Source organism: Dendrobates tinctorius, unplaced genomic scaffold (assembly GCF_039654945.1).
Source record: "Dendrobates tinctorius isolate UK_male_01 unplaced genomic scaffold, ASM3965494v1 ptg000303l, whole genome shotgun sequence".
Classification (NCBI taxonomy): domain Eukaryota; kingdom Metazoa; phylum Chordata; class Amphibia; order Anura; family Dendrobatidae; genus Dendrobates; species Dendrobates tinctorius.
Genome location: NW_027361970.1, coordinates 3,727,738 through 3,743,342, shown reverse-complemented (window position 1 = coordinate 3,743,342; position 15,605 = coordinate 3,727,738). Strand labels below are relative to the sequence as shown.

Here is a 15,605-nt window from a genome sequence, read left to right as displayed (position 1 = left end):
CAAAGAGTCTCATAAAATGGAAGTCCCGTGTGCCCAGCGCGCATGCGCATTGAGTCTGTTTTTAAAGCACAGGCATAACACCGCGAGAAGCGGGAACAGCGCCGGCAGGCGGAGCTCTCGCCAATAAGCTTTTCCTGTCGAGTACCCGAGTAGCCTGTAATTGGTGGTGACGTAAGAGCGCATGCGCAATTCACAACGGAGATTTGCAACAAGAGGAACTCACCTAGGCGAATGGCGCATGCGTTGCCCATTCTAGCTACGCGAGATTTCTTCGCGCATGCGCTTTGAGCACGATGAGTCCCGGAGAGGTGCTGGTACTTAGTACCCTTGAGTACCGGCAGAAGAAAACTCTTGATTTGGTGACTTTTTCCGCCTAGCGCCTCGGCCTCCATTTCCTCAGTGCCCCTATGAGCTGCAGCTTGGAGTTTCCATCCCCCTGCGGGGCGGGAAGACTGACCCCGAGCCCCCGAGTCTAGCGAGAGTGCAACTATCATGCAACTTGGCTGAGAGCGGAGATCCCCGAGGAACCCAATGAGCGGAATACAGTCTGCGGCCTCGGACAGGTGAGAACCGGGGTACCGGCTGCTAGGGAGGACCGGGGGATGTGCTGCTGCTGGGGAGCGTACGGGAGGACCCGGGGATGTGCTGCTGCTGGGGAGCGTACGGGAGGACCCGGGGATGTGCTGCTGCTGGGGAGCGTACGGGAGGACCCGGGGATGTGCTGCTGCTGGGGAGCGTACGGGAGGACCCGGGGATGTGCTGCTGCTGGGGAGCGTACGGGAGGACCCGGGGATGTGCTGCTGCTGGGGAGCGTACGGGAGGACCCGGGGATGTGCTGCTTCTGGGGAGCGTACGGGAGGACCCGGGGATGTGCTGCTGCTGGGGAGCGTACGGGAGGACCCGGGGATGTGCTGCTGCTGGGGAGCGTACGGGAGGACCCGGGGATGTGCTGCTGCTGGGGAGCGTACGGGAGGACCCGGGGATGTGCTGCTGCTGGGGAGCGTACGGGAGGACCCGGGGATGTGCTGCTGCTGGGGAGCGTACGGGAGGACCCGGGGATGTGCTGCTGCTGGGGAGCGTACGGGAGGACCCGGGGATGTGCTGCTTCTGGGGAGCGTACGGGAGGACCCGGGGATGTGCTGCTGCTGGGGAGCGTACGGGAGGACCCGGGGATGTGCTGCTGCTGGGGAGCGTACGGGAGGACCCGGGGATGTGCTGCTGCTGGGGAGCGTACGGGAGGACCCGGGGATGTGCTGCTGCTGGGGAGCGTACGGGAGGACCCGGGGATGTGCTGCTGCTGGGGAGCGTACGGGAGGACCCGGGGATGTGCTGCTGCTGGGGAGCGTACGGGAGGACCCGGGGATGTGCTGCTGCTGGGGAGCGTACGGGAGGACCCGGGGATGTGCTGCTGCTGGGGAGCGTACGGGAGGACCCGGGGATGTGCTGCTGCTGGGGAGCGTACGGGAGGACCCGGGGATGTGCTGCTGCTGGGGAGCGTACGGGAGGACCCGGGGATGTGCTGCTGCTGGGGAGCGTACGGGAGGACCTGGGGAGCGTGCAGGAGGACCCGGGGAGGTGCTGCTGCTGGGGAGCGTACGGGAGGACCCGGGGAGGTGCTGCTCCTGCTGGGGAGCGTACGGGAGGACCCGGGGAGGTGCTGCTCCTGCTGGGGAGCGTACGGGAGGACCCGGGGAGGTGCTGCTCCTGCTGGGGAGCGTACGGGAGGACCCGGGGAGGTGCTGCTCCTGCTGGGGAGCGTACGGGAGGACCCGGGGAGGTGCTGCTCCTGCTGGGGAGCGTACGGGAGGACCCGGGGAGGTGCTGCTCCTGCTGGGGAGCGTACGGGAGGACCCGGGGAGGTGCTGCTCCTGCTGGGGAGCGTACGGGAGGACCCGGGGAGGTGCTGCTCCTGCTGGGGAGCGTACGGGAGGACCCGGGGAGGTGCTGCTCCTGCTGGGGAGCGTACGGGAGGACCCGGGGAGGTGCTGCTCCTGCTGGGGAGCGTACGGGAGGACCCGGGGAGGTGCTGCTCCTGCTGGGGAGCGTACGGGAGGACCCGGGGAGGTGCTGCTCCTGCTGGGGAGCGTACGGGAGGACCCGGGGAGGTGCTGCTCCTGCTGGGGAGCGTACGGGAGGACCCGGGGAGGTGCTGCTCCTGCTGGGGAGCGTACGGGAGGACCCGGGGAGGTGCTGCTCCTGCTGGGGAGCGTACGGGAGGACCCGGGGAGGTGCTGCTCCTGCTGGGGAGCGTACGGGAGGACCCGGGGAGGTGCTGCTCCTGCTGGGGAGCGTACGGGAGGACCCGGGGAGGTGCTGCTCCTGCTGGGGAGCGTACGGGAGGACCCGGGGAGGTGCTGCTGCTGCTGGGGAGCGTACGGGAGTATGTGCTGCTGCTGGGGAGCGTACGGGAGGACCCGGGGATGTGCTGCTGCTGGGGAGCGTATGGGAGGAGCGGGTAGAGGGATGTGGGAGGAACAGGAGAGAGGGGGATGTCTGGGAGGACCAGATCGGAGGAGAGATGTGCGGCTGCTGCGGAGCGTCTGCGAGGACCGGGGGAGAGGGGGATTGCTGGGTGGTGTCTGGGAGGACTGGATCGGAGGAGAGATGTACTGCTGCTGGGGAGTGTTGCTGCTGGGGAGTGTATGGGAGGACGGGGGGATGTGCTGCTGCTGGCTAGTGTATGAGAGGACGGGGGGGATGTGCTGCTGCTGGCTAGTGTATGAGAGGACGGGGGGATGTGCTGCTGCTGGGGAGCATCTGGGAGGACCAGGGAAAAGGGGGATGTGTGGCTGCTGGGAAGGACCTGGGGGGATGTCTGGGAGGAGCGGGGAGAATGATGTGTGGATGCTGGAGAGCGTCTGGGTGGACTGGGAGAGAGGGGGATGTTTGGGAGGACTAGGCCGGGGGAGAGGGGAATGTGCCGATACTGGGGGGTGCCCAGGAGGATCGGAAGAGAGGGGGATGTCTGGGAGGACCAGGTCGGAGGAGAGATGTGTGGCTGCTGGAGAGCGATTTTAGAGGACCGGGAGAGAGGGGGATGTGCAGGTGCTGGGGAGCGTCTGACAGGACCTGGGGGAGAGGCAGATGTGCGAATGCTGCAGGGGAGCGTGGCAGGAAGAAATTGAGTATTAGATGGGGGTCTGAGCAATGATAGACTGCAACATTATATACCTTCCATACATGAGGGGATACTTGTAATAACAGAGACCCCCATCATTATGTATACCCCCATGTATGGCAGTCATAGAATGATGTAGTCATATACCTGCTATACATGGGGTATACATATGGTGTCCTTCTACAACGTCCTATACGTGGGAGATCACATACTGTAATAATGAGACCTGATTATGAGTCTTCCGTCGGTGATGCTATGGAGTCGGGTGTTACGTGGAGCTTTCTTCACTTGTTGGGAAAGTTTATTGGTCACAGCTGAAGGAAGATCTGTCACCAAGTTAAAAATGGCCAGTTTTTGCTTTTTTCTTATTCCCATTATTTGCCTGTGTTTTTCCTTTTTTTTTCTTTGTAAATTCAGAGATCCGTGCCTTTTTTATTTAGTGCAATATGTTATGGTCTTTACCAAGGGGTGCTGGCTCACAAGGTAACTCTGCATAGCAGCCTAAAGACACCTCAGAGCATCTGTGACCACTGCTAGACCCAAAAATGAACACTTACTACATGTTACATTTGTTGCCAGCTTGTAGCATTTTCTGCCCTGGGTGTTAAAGGCAACCTGTCACCTGTTTTGGCCGCTATAAGCTACGGCCACCGCCATTAGGGGCTTATCTAGAATATTATATAATGCTGTAGATAAGCCCCCTGGTCCAACATGCAAGATGAGCATAATAAAAGTTTATTTTTTTTACCGGGGGGGGGGGGGCGTCCTATGCGATCCGATGGGTCGTGCAGATCCAGGTCTGGCGCCCTCCTGCTTGTGTCATGGCTCCCCGGAATCGCGCTCCTATGCAGGCGTACTTATCTGCCCTGTTGAGGGCAGAGTAAAGTACTGCAGCGCGCAGGCGCCGGACCTCTGACCTTTCCCAGCGCCTGCGCACTGCAGTACTTTGCTCTGCCATCAACAGGGCAGATAAGTACGCCTGCGCAGGAGAGCGATTCCGGGGAGCCATGACACAAGCAGGAGGGCGGTGCCGGACCCCCCCCGGGTGAGTATAATAAGTTATTTTTCTTCTCTTTCAGGTCGGATCGGGGGCTTATCTACAGCAGGGTTCACCAACTCCAGTCCTCAAGGCCCACCAACAGATCCTGTTTTCAGGATTTCCTTTGTATTGCACAGGTGAAGCAATTATCACCTGAGCAATACTATGGAAATCCTGAAAACATGATCTGTTGGTGGGCCTTGAGGACTGGAGTTGGGGAACCCTGCTCTACAGCATCATAGAATGTAAGATAAGTTCTGAAAGGCAGTGGCCGCATCTTATATCTGCCAAAACAGGTGACAGGTTCGCTTAAAGGGTTTGTCCACTACTGGACAACCTCAGCTTAATTCCAGACCCAAAATAAAATAAACACCTCGTATGCTCATCTTCTGCAGCAATGAAAGGCCACTCATCAGCCTCTGCCTTTACCAGACATCTGCTCAGATGGAATATTTCTCAGCTTTACAAGTATACTTTTGTTGGCACATGATTCGTATACTCTATGAAGGGGGCTGGCTGTGGGACACAATCAGTAATTAGTCCTGCTCCTTCTCTGACGCTGCCAGTTCATGGAGATAAGGAGCTGCTGGAGTTATAAGAAGTCAATCCGACCCCAGCACACGCAGCATTAGTCACCTGCTGGTAAATGGTAGTTGTGAAGTTTCATCTCCAGGAGCACATCATTCCTCGGCCTCCTGGTTCCTGCTTGCTGAGGATAGGGACTCCTGAAGATGGGCAGCAGCATCAGAGTAGCACGGAGACACTAAACCCGTCCGGATTGTGCTCCAGCTAGGTGGCCAGTAACTGAACAAAAGTGAAAATCCCAACACTTAAGAATGAAGAGGATTTACCAATACAGAAACAATTGCAAATGTGCTTGTTTTTTAAGAACTTTGCAATTTTAACAATAATGGGGAGACAACCCCTTTAAAGAGGACCTTTGACCAATTTGAACATGTGTATTAAAACTAGCCTAATCATACTAATGGCTGCAGAGCTGAGTGAAACAGTTTTTAATATCTTCACAGCAGATAGGAGAAATCATCTTGTAAAGTTTTGTTTATAATTTAAGAGTCGTGTTTACTTCTTCCCCTGCATAATGTTGACCAATCATAAGCCGACGGCAACATAGAGGCAAAAATAAGCCAGGCCCCCACAATAGCTCAGAACAGGTTTCACAGTGTGGGACATGTAATGACAGACTGCAGAGCTGTGTCTGATTACATAGCGCCCGGAGTATGGCAGAGACCCCTCCACAATTCTCCCAATCAGGATGTCCTCAGTGGTCGGTGCAGCGCTCATTTACCACATCTTCTATCACTGCTGATGTTCAGAATCAATCACAGAGAAGTGACTACAATTCCCTCCCGCAGCTTCTGTCACCGTCCTCACCCTGCTCCCGTCACCTCTGCGTTCTGGTGACGTGACGTTTCCGTGATAGAAATTGTAGGGCGATAGAAGCTGTCAGGGACATCACCGCTGAAAATGTGTTGTTCCAGGGGGGTCATCATCTTGATGACATCTCCTTTCAGTATCCCCCTTCAAAACAGCACAAGAAGTAAAGTAAAAAAAAAAAAAACATTGGAGGGATTTTTTGTATAAAGAATAGTCGGGAGTTTTCTAATAAAGCAAACTGCAAAAGAGCTTAGAGGGTAAATATCCATATTTACAGGGCATTATATGTATGGGGCAACCCCTCTTACAAATTATAACCTAAAATTTACTAGCTAATATCACTGCAACAAAGAAGCAAAAAAAATACCCTAAATAGGTTCTCCTCATCTCTTTAGCCTTGATGCCATGTCGTGGGCAGGTAACTTGCCCAAACTGGGGAAAGCTCCTCTTTGTGGGGCAAGCCCGAAGAGGAGCTGCCCGGGGGCTGGAGGCAGAACCTGGTATTGGGACTAATGATGAACATATGGAAGTAAAGATGGATTAGTACATGTTATGTATTTCTAGTAGCGCACAGCTGGACACCACTTTTTTAAGGTGCAGTCACACATGACCGATCTGCAGCTGCAGAACTCAGGCCAAATCATGTGGATGTCATTGTGGAAATGGTGCGGGGGAACCTGCAGCGTCATATGGGGTTCTGCTCCTGTATTAAATCTGTCTTCTCCAGCGCCAGGTCTTCTATTGGCCCCTCGTCATCAGCGATGATGTGCTCTACTGGCACAGGACCATTGTCCTCATTCACTGGCTGTGGGCTTGATGCTGTTAAAGGGGATGTCCAAGATTTCTTTAAAGGGAGTCTGTCACCAAAAATGCATTTTAAAAGGGCTAAACAGTGTTGTACAGGATTTAGCCCCTTTAGCAACCATACTCGCACTGTACCTGTTACTGGTACACTATCTGTGATGACTTCTGATACATAAATGAGGAGGCCTTGGTGCACCATTATGGCTCCTCGTCTGCATATTGGGGCCCCAGAGCGCCACTGCCTGAATGCTGGTGGCGTGATGCCTGCCTATCTTCTGACGCCACCCTCTGCACTTCTGTCTGTAGCGTGCTAGCACTATCGGGTTACTTGGGGTTTTTTCATTGTTTTGAATGCATTTTCTTTTTTCATGCATTTTTGTGTTGTCTTGGTATGTCATGTTTTACATAAAGCTGCATTGATTTTCATACTTCCTGGTATTAACTTTGACCACTGTATTGATAGTCGCCTGCGGATTGTGTGTTTTCATACGTTTGTGCCTTGGAAATGCACTAAAAAGGCATGGAATGTAAGTCTATGGGGAAATCTGCACTGAACGCTGCCTACTTGTAATAGAAATTGGCGTCTTCTGGATTTAAACCCGCAGGTAAGTTATACTGAGTAAAGTAAAGCACACCAGGCCGGAGATCTCTCTAAATCCCTTCTCCTCTGCTGGAAATGTAAGACGCTGCGTTTTTGACACAGCGAGGATACACCGCGTCAAGCCCATTATGGGAACTTGACCTGCGGTTACAATCCCGTGACGAGCATTTGATAATACACATTTTCTGCACCTATTAAGTAAAATAGGTTACTTGCATTTTTTTCTAGAATATGCAACGTAAAAAATCACCAAATACTCATCATGGGAACGTAGCCTTAAAGGGGTTGTCCACTACTAGGACAACCACTTCTTAAACTAAATTTTCGGCCCCGATAATATAATAAAGCCTATACTCGCCTCCCGTTCCCGCAGTGTCGGCGCTCGTTCTCCCCGAGGCTGTGATGCGGTGCTGCGACTCCCAATCAGTGCTGGTGTCGCTGTCTGCTCCTTTGGACAAACTGAACATGAAGAGGAAGTCTGGGATCAGCTGCAGTATAAGCTTGATTAGTTAGTTTAAGAAAGGGTTGTCCTAGTAGTGGAAATCCCCTTTAAACAGTGTGTGGGTTTTTTTTTTTGAGCCAGATGTGGATCCAAAATTAAGGACTAATCTAAAGGAATTATAATTCTTTGGTATCCATTTTTGTTTTGAGTCCAAGGGCACCTATGATTCCAGCCTAAGGCTATGTGTACACAAGATTTTTTTTCTGTCAAATTCTGTTTAGTTTCTACCTGAATAAGTGCCCCCCTAAAACTAAATATAACACACAGTGTCGGGAGGGTTAGCATCTGAGCCAGGGGCTCTGGGAGAGGGGGGGGGGGGCGTCTGAGCCAGGGGCTCTGGGAGAGGGGGGGGGGGGCGTCTGAGCCAGGGGCCTACCTCTTTTAAGTGCATTGACACGCCCTTAGAGCACTTCCAGTCTTATTTACATATGACTTCTAGTCTGGATTTCTCATGATTGGCATGTCGGATTCCTACAGAAGCAGTATTATTTTTGCATTGGGTATCTAGTGTCTAGACCGCCTTACTATTACTTCTATATGTGAGAGCTTCTTCACTGGTTCCCTTTACATTGATGCGTTTGCAGGGGAATCAGACCTCTGCTTTTGAGTCAGAAAAAGTATTAAGAAATTGAGTAATTTTTAAATGTTTTTATGTGGAACGATTGATCTTGAACAATGAATGACTTTGAGTGTAATCTCTAGAGAAGTGTTGCTGTGGGTGTCCCCGGTGTGCAGGGAATTGTACATGGTTCTGTATGTGCGGCCGCACACAAGGCGCTTCTGTGTCTGTGCGATGCTCAGACCCCTACATGCTGCAGCCAGGCTATTATCCCATCACTTTTTCCATGGTGCTGGGGACACTCAGGTACTGTTCTTTCGTTTTCTCTAGAAATATACACAGTCCCAGACTTTGGATTTTCCGGGCATGGTCTCTAATCCGCTTCTGTTACCGGCTGTGTAATCTGGGCAGTAGAATGTCTCCTATAAGACGTCACGTGTCTTCCTGTTCGTCTCATCATGATGAAAATCAGCTCTCTAGATATTTCCTTATCTGTTCCTATTGATTCTGCCACTTCTATGGTGTGTTGTGTTGGTGTAGGCGCCCTGGCATTATCCTACATCTGTGTGCAGAATATTGGTGATCTGTGCAGTAGACGTGCGTGTGACCGTGTGGTGGACGGGCTCATGTTTGGTGAATATCTCACGTGGTGGATCTATTATTACCAGGTATTCCCATCTCGTACAGTTACGGCATATCCGCGGCAGGGTAACCCCTAGACCACCAGGGAGACCTGCACTATCTCTAGAACACCAAGTATTGGTGCACTGTGCTCAGTGCTAATGATTCTAACAACCTGTCTGATGGAAGTGTAAGGCAGGGTTCAGATTGCGTTATGGCAGTCCGTCTAATGGACTGCGTTACACCGAGGCATTAACGCGATGTAACGCATCCGTTAACACTGCCATAACGCGGCGCGTGCCGTCATTCTGTGACAGATCCTCGGACACGGTCTGCAGCGTTCGAGGGTCAGTCACTGCTAGCGCAGATGCGCTAGCGGGATCGCATAACAAGACCGTGTTAGGGCATAGCGTTAACACAGTCCGTCAACGCTATGTGTTTAACGGACTGTATTAACGCTATGTGAACCTGGCCTAAGGACCCAAGATATATTAATCTAGACTAATGGCAGCTCACCTCACCGATATTGATGGGTTTAGTCAGCCGAATTAATGTGTTTGGGGGCATCGGCTGACAACTCGTCAGAGAGCTGTCGATCATACATGTCTGATTTCGAATTGCCGATCACATTGTTGTCTCTGAGATAAACCGCCGGCCGTCGTGTGTGGGAAAGTTGGCAGAGATGGCTACCAGCCGAAACATCGTTCAGCCAACATCCATCTAATTTGTATGTCCATCCGAAGCGTACAGTTCTCAATACTTGGGTGTCATTGATAAGATTTACATCTACTATACACTTATGTCATGTACTAGATGGGAATACCCCTTTAAGTAGAAAGGGCACAAAGTGTCAGTCCGATCCTGCTAATGTGACGTACAGTACAGACCAAAAGTTTGGACACACCTTCTCATTCAAAGAGTTTTCTTTATTTTCATGACTATGAAAATTGTAGATTCACTCTGAAGGCATCAAAACTATGAATTAACACATGTGGAATTATATAATTAACAAAAAAGTGTGAAACAACTGAAAATATCTCTTATATTCTAGGTTCTTCAAAGTAGCCACCTTTTGCTTTGATTACTGTTTTGCACGCTCTTGGCATTCTCTTGATGAGCTTCAAGAGGTAGTCACCGGAAATGGTCTTCCAACAGTCTTGAAGGAGTTCCCAGAGATGCTTAGCACTTGTTGGCCCTTTTGCCTTCACTCTGCGGTCCAGCTCACCCCAAACCATCTCGATTGGGTTCAGGTCTGGTGACTGTGGAGGCCAGGTCATCTGGCGTAGCACCCCATCACTCTCATTCTTGGTCAAATAGCCCTTACACAGCCTGGAGGTGTGTTTGGGGTCATTGTCCTGTTGAAAAATAAATGATGGTCCAACTAAACGCAAGCCAGATGTCATGAGCCATGCTGGATCAGGACTGATAAAAAAAAAAAAAAGGGTAACCTTTTTTTTTTTTTTCTTAAGCTGTGCTTAAGTTTGGTTTTTGCCCCCGGTGGCCTTTAGGATTATTGCACTGTGGTGTCGTTTGTTCTAAGTTTGCCCTGGTGGTGGTGAGCGTCATTGCACTCTTGTTTCTTTAGTTAAGTGCACATGATTATAATGCAGGTGTGATTGCTCTGCTCTGCTAAAAAAGAGTCACAGGTGTTGCAATCAGTGTTGGTGAGTGTTCATTTCAACCATCCTTGGTTGAGGAAGGAGCTGGAAGACCATTCCTTGCAGCACTGTCTTAGCCCTTGTGTGGAAGGAGTCATAAGGGATTTCCTTGTAGCTCTGACAGAGCTTGGTGGCAGCGATTCAGGAGCAGAGCTGCATTCTGGTGGTGAACTCTGTTGCCAGGAGCAAGTGCAACAGAGTAAAGCTAAGTGGTATTTCCCTGTTTGTGTTTTTCCTTAGTGTGTTTTAGTACAGTGGTGCGGCCAGTGCCTGCGCCACCCAGCTCCCTAGCAAGGGATAGGTGTAGGGTGTGCTAGGGCGACAGGTTTCTGATCGGCGCCCGGTGCGGAATCTGCATAGGGAACGTTAGGAGCGTTAGGGACACTGACTCATGGGAGTGCAGGAGGTCTCCCCGTCCCCTTTCCCTATCGCAGGGCCCACCGTTGTAACTGTTTCCCCGTGTCTTGTTGTTTTAGTTACCGGCCTGCGGGTCGCGTCACACAGGACGGGTCATCGTGACACCGGATGGAATAGCATGCCTCTGCAAGATGCTGTGGTAGCCATGCTGGTTCAGTGTACGTTCAGTTTTGAATAATAACAGTGTCACCAGCAAAGCACCATCACACCACCTCCTCCATGCTTCACGGTGGGAACCAGGCATGTAGAGTCCATCCGTTCACCTTTTCTGCGTCGCACAAAGACACGGTGGTTGGAACCAAAGATCTCAAATTTGGACTCATCAGACCAAAGCACAGATTTCCACTGGTCTAGTGTCCATTCCTTGTGTTCTTTAGCCCAAACAAGTCTCTTCTGCTTGTTGCCTGTCCTTAGCAGTGGTTTCCTAGCAGCTATTTTACCATGAAGGCCTGCTGCACAAAGTCTCCTCCTAACAGTTGTTGTAGAGATGTGTCTGCTGCTAGAACTCTGTGCATTGACCTGGTCTCTAATCTGAGCTGCGATTAACCTGCGATTTCTGAGGTTGGTGACTCGGATGAACTTATCGTCCGCAGCAGAGATGACTCTTGTTCTTCCTTTCCTGGGGCGGTCCTCATGAGAGCCAGTTTCTTTGTAGCGCTTGATGGTTTTTGCCACTGCACTTGGGGACACTTTCAAAGTTTTCCCAATTTTTCGGACTTACTAACCTTCATTTCTTAAAGTAATGATGGCCACTCGTTTTTCTTAGCTGCTTTTTTCTTGCCATAGTACAACTTTTAACAGTCTATTCAGTAGGACTATCAGCTGTGTATCCATCAGACTTCTTCACAACACAACTGATGGTCCCAACCCCATTTATAAGGCAAGAAATCCCACTTATTAAACCTGACAGGGCACACCTGTGAAGTGAAAACCATTTCCGTTGACTAAAGCAAAAGGTGGCTACTTTGAAGAACCTAGAATATAAGACATACAGTATTTTCAGTTGTTTCACACGTTTTTGTTAATGATATAATTCCACATGTGTTAATTCATAGTTTTGATGCCTTCAGAGTGAATCTACAATTTTCATAGTCATGAAAATAAAGAAAATTCTTTGAATGAGGTGTGTCCAAACTTTTGGTCTGTACTGTAGTCGGCCCAATATCAAGTGGACCCTGATGTTAAACATGGCGCTCAGACTTTATTTTTTGCTTTTAGACTTTTGAAGAATTTGGACACACAATGGGGTTTTCGACCCCAGGGCAGACTTTGTGCAAGCCTTGCAGCTTATGTACTAGTAAGAATATGCAATGTACACACTGTTAGGATTTGGCTCTTTTGGCCGGTTCTGTTGACTGCCTTCTGATAGGCTTCCCTCAGTAGAGCCTTGGAGGCTGATGTGAAGCTAGTGTGCAGATTTGGCACTTGTAGCCGTGTAATGATCTCATCAGGCAAGCAGAGCTGAATCCTAACAGTGTGCTTTACACAACCAGTATTCTGCAAGCTGCACTTTTCGCGAATAGTCTGTCCTTGTGTGGAAAACTATGCAAAATGCAATGGTTTTGCACATGTAGAACCTGGGCTAACATTGCATATGCTCCACACTGCTGGTATCCCTCAAGCTTGCCTTAGGGTGGAAACCCCCTTTAATTATAGTGTGTAGCCCACTGCTCAGGCCCATTTGTGGGTCACATGTAGAGTATAATTATATTTCTAGAAAGCAGCTTTGGTCGCCTGCCATTGTAGTACAAGCTTGCTCTTAGTGCCTTGCTGAATGCGATGCACAGAGCAGTGTACAGCGTTGTAATTATTGTTTTATATGTTTTTATGCAAGACTTCATGAGTTGTAGTAGCTCTTCACATTACTGATAACGGAGAAGGATCCATCTATGTTTACACTGTGTTCCAAATTATTATGCAAAAACTATTTCCTCATATTTTCTCTAAATTACCTATATGAATTGCAGTCATTGTTATTTTCCAGTCATCTACTATTCTAGTATAATTTCAATGTTTTTGAAAAACTGCCTATGAAAACAGTATATTTTTAAAAATAAGAAACACTCAAAATGCATGTTCCAAATTATTATGCACAGCAGAGTTTTCAACCTTTTTATTTCGAACAAAAAACTGGTCAATTGTGAAATTATAAGCATTATCAGCTTATTACAAAATGAAATCAAACAGTTTTCAAGTCAAAACTTTATTCTAGGTGATGTTACATTTGCACATAGGACCCCTTGTTCAAAAGAAGCTTCTGAACTCTCTCGTCCATTGAATTTGTCAGTTTTTGGATGGTTTGTGCTTCAATTGTTTTGCATGTGGACAGAATACCCTCCCAGAGCTGTTGCTTAGATGTGAACTGCCTCCCGCCATCATAGACACTCCTTTTGATGATGCTCCAGAGGTTCTCAATGGGGTTGAGGTCAGGGGAAGATGGTGGCCACACCATAAGTTTGTCCTCTTTTATGCCCATAGCAGCCAGAGATGCAGATGTGTTATTTGCAGCATGAGACGGTGCATTTTCATGCATGAAAATGATCTTGCTGCGGAAAGCACGGTTCTTCCTCTTGAACCATGGCAAGAAGTGCTGTTTTAGAAACTCCACATAGATTATGGAGTTCATCTTTACCCCTTCAGGGATCCTAAAGGGGCCGACAATCTCTCTCCCCATGATTCCAGCCCAAAACATTACTCCATCTCCTCCTTGTTGGCGCCTTAGTCGTGTTTTCATGGGGTGTCCATCAACCAGCCATCCTCCACTCCATCCATCTGGACCATCGAGCGTTGCACGGCACTCATCGGTGAACAAAACAGTTTGGAAGTCAGTCTTCATGTATCGTTTGGCCCACTGGAGCCGTTTCTGCTTGTGTGCAGTGGATAGAGGTGGTCGACAGGATGGCTTACGCACAGCTGCAAACCTCTGAAGGACCCTGCATCTTGTTGTTCGGGGAACGTTGGAGGCACCAGCAGCTTCAAAAACTTGTCTGCTGCTATGACAAGGCATTTTTGCAGCTGCTCTTTTAACCTGACACAATTGCCTGTTGGAAAGAGTCTTCAATTTTTCGTTATCAGCACGCACACGTGTGTGCTGGGAATAAGCTACATACTTCTTGATTGTGCGATGATCACGATGAAGTGTCTTGGCAATGTTGATTGTAGTCATGCCTTAACCTAAATACTCCACAATTTGTTGCTTCTCAGCAGCCGACACATCCATTTTCTTTCCCATTTTGGCAAAAAATGTAGGCTGCTTAATAATGTGGAACAGCCTTCTTAAGTAGTCTTGCCTTTATTTGGACACACCTGCCAAACTAATGTGCACAGGTATCTGCAATTGCTTTCAGTGATATAAAGAATCCTGACACACAAAACCATCAATGAGTTTAAATGACAAACAAAAATTTCTAACCTTATCACTCCTAAACTCTTTTTGCATAATAATTTGGAACACAGTTTATGGTTCAGTCTAAACTAATCCTGGTTTACCAGTCTGTCTCGTGCGCAAAACCTGCCAGATTTGTCTGGAATACGTAGGTACCATGTACACTGGTGCTTCAAAGTTGGGGAACCTTTCAGAATTTTGTATGTTAGTGCACAGTTTTGACTTAAAATTACCGTAATCTGATTTTCAGTTCCTGAAAGTAGATAAAGAAGCAAGTCAAACAAATGAGTAAACAATATTATTATACTTTTGCAAAAATTTTTTTTATTTTAGATTTTCAAAATAATCCACTATCATGTCTGTGAATGGTAAAAGTATGTGACCCTCCTAGAATTAGCAGATAATTTGGAGTTGAGATTAGGCTACATTCGAACGATGAGCTTTGGTGAGATTTTGATGTTGCACCCATTAAGTAAAATAGATTGCTTGCATTTTTATTAAACAAGCAGTGTAAAAAGCTCACCAAAAACTTATGTGGGAGCGTAGCCTCAGTCTAAGGCTACTTTCACACTTGCATTAGGAGGCGCAGCGCACGGCCACCATGTAGTTCTGCCCCCTGATGCGCCCCCTCCGGTCAGCTCCTCCTATGTGCGCATGACGCTGCATGCGACCTGCGTACCCTATCGTTAGCATTGGCTACGCAGGCCGTGCTCTGGTATGCTTTTGCTGGCGCATGCGCCCTTTTGACGGTGCGCCAAGCGCACCAAATTGTAACACAGTGCGTTTGGCGCACGTCTGTGCACCGTCAAAAGGGCGCATGTGCCAGCAAAAGCATACCAGCGCACGGCTTGCGTAGCCAATGCTAACGATAGGGTACGCAGGTCGCATGCAGCGTCATGCGCACATAGGAGGAGCTGACCGGAGGGGGCGCAGCAGGGGGAGGAGCTGCACGGCGGCCATGCGCTGCGCTTCCTAATGCAAGTGTGAAAGTAGCCTAATGTTGTTTAATCAAAGGAACAATAATCATTTGTGAGTGGGTGACCTGTTTTTACTTATTGAAATGGGAGCTATCAAAATCTGATCCTCACAACACATTCTCGAAAGGAGATTTCTGAGGGCTTCAGAAGAAGAGTAGTTTATACTCGTCAAGCTGGAAAAGGTGACAAAACCGTATGTAAAGAGTTTGTAGTCCACCAACTCTCATCGGACAGATTGTATACAAATGGAGTAATATGTAAGGACCATTCTTACCCTCCCCGGTTGTGATCGACCAACAAATTAAGTGGTCTGCAAAGTTATAAAGGAAGCAACTTTTAGAAGTTGTCCACTACTAGGACAATCCCTTCTCATACCCCACGCTTAGCCCCGGTAAATTAAAAAAGCTTGTACTCGCCTCCCGTGCTGGCACCGTTCCAGCGGTGTCTGCACGCGTGTTCCTGGAGCACTGGTGTGGTGGATTGACACATGACCATGGCCTCCAATCAGCGCTGGTGTCACTGTCCCCGC

At 49.4% G+C, this 15,605-nt stretch overlaps 1 protein-coding gene across 4 annotated transcripts in view; it reads left to right on the top strand.

Annotated features, from left to right (window-relative positions):
* Window positions 1–200: 200 nt before the first annotated feature.
* The window catches only part of ARHGEF12 (Rho guanine nucleotide exchange factor 12), a 242,214-nt gene continuing 226,809 nt past the window's right edge, over window positions 201–15,605 (top strand). For all 4 annotated transcript variants that reach the window (XM_073560728.1, XM_073560729.1, XM_073560727.1 and 1 more), the window contains exon 1: window positions 201–563. In XM_073560728.1, coding sequence (XP_073416829.1) covers window positions 532–563 — 32 coding nt within the window. In that variant the 5' untranslated portion in view covers window positions 201–531. The remainder of the gene's footprint in view (window positions 564–15,605) is intronic.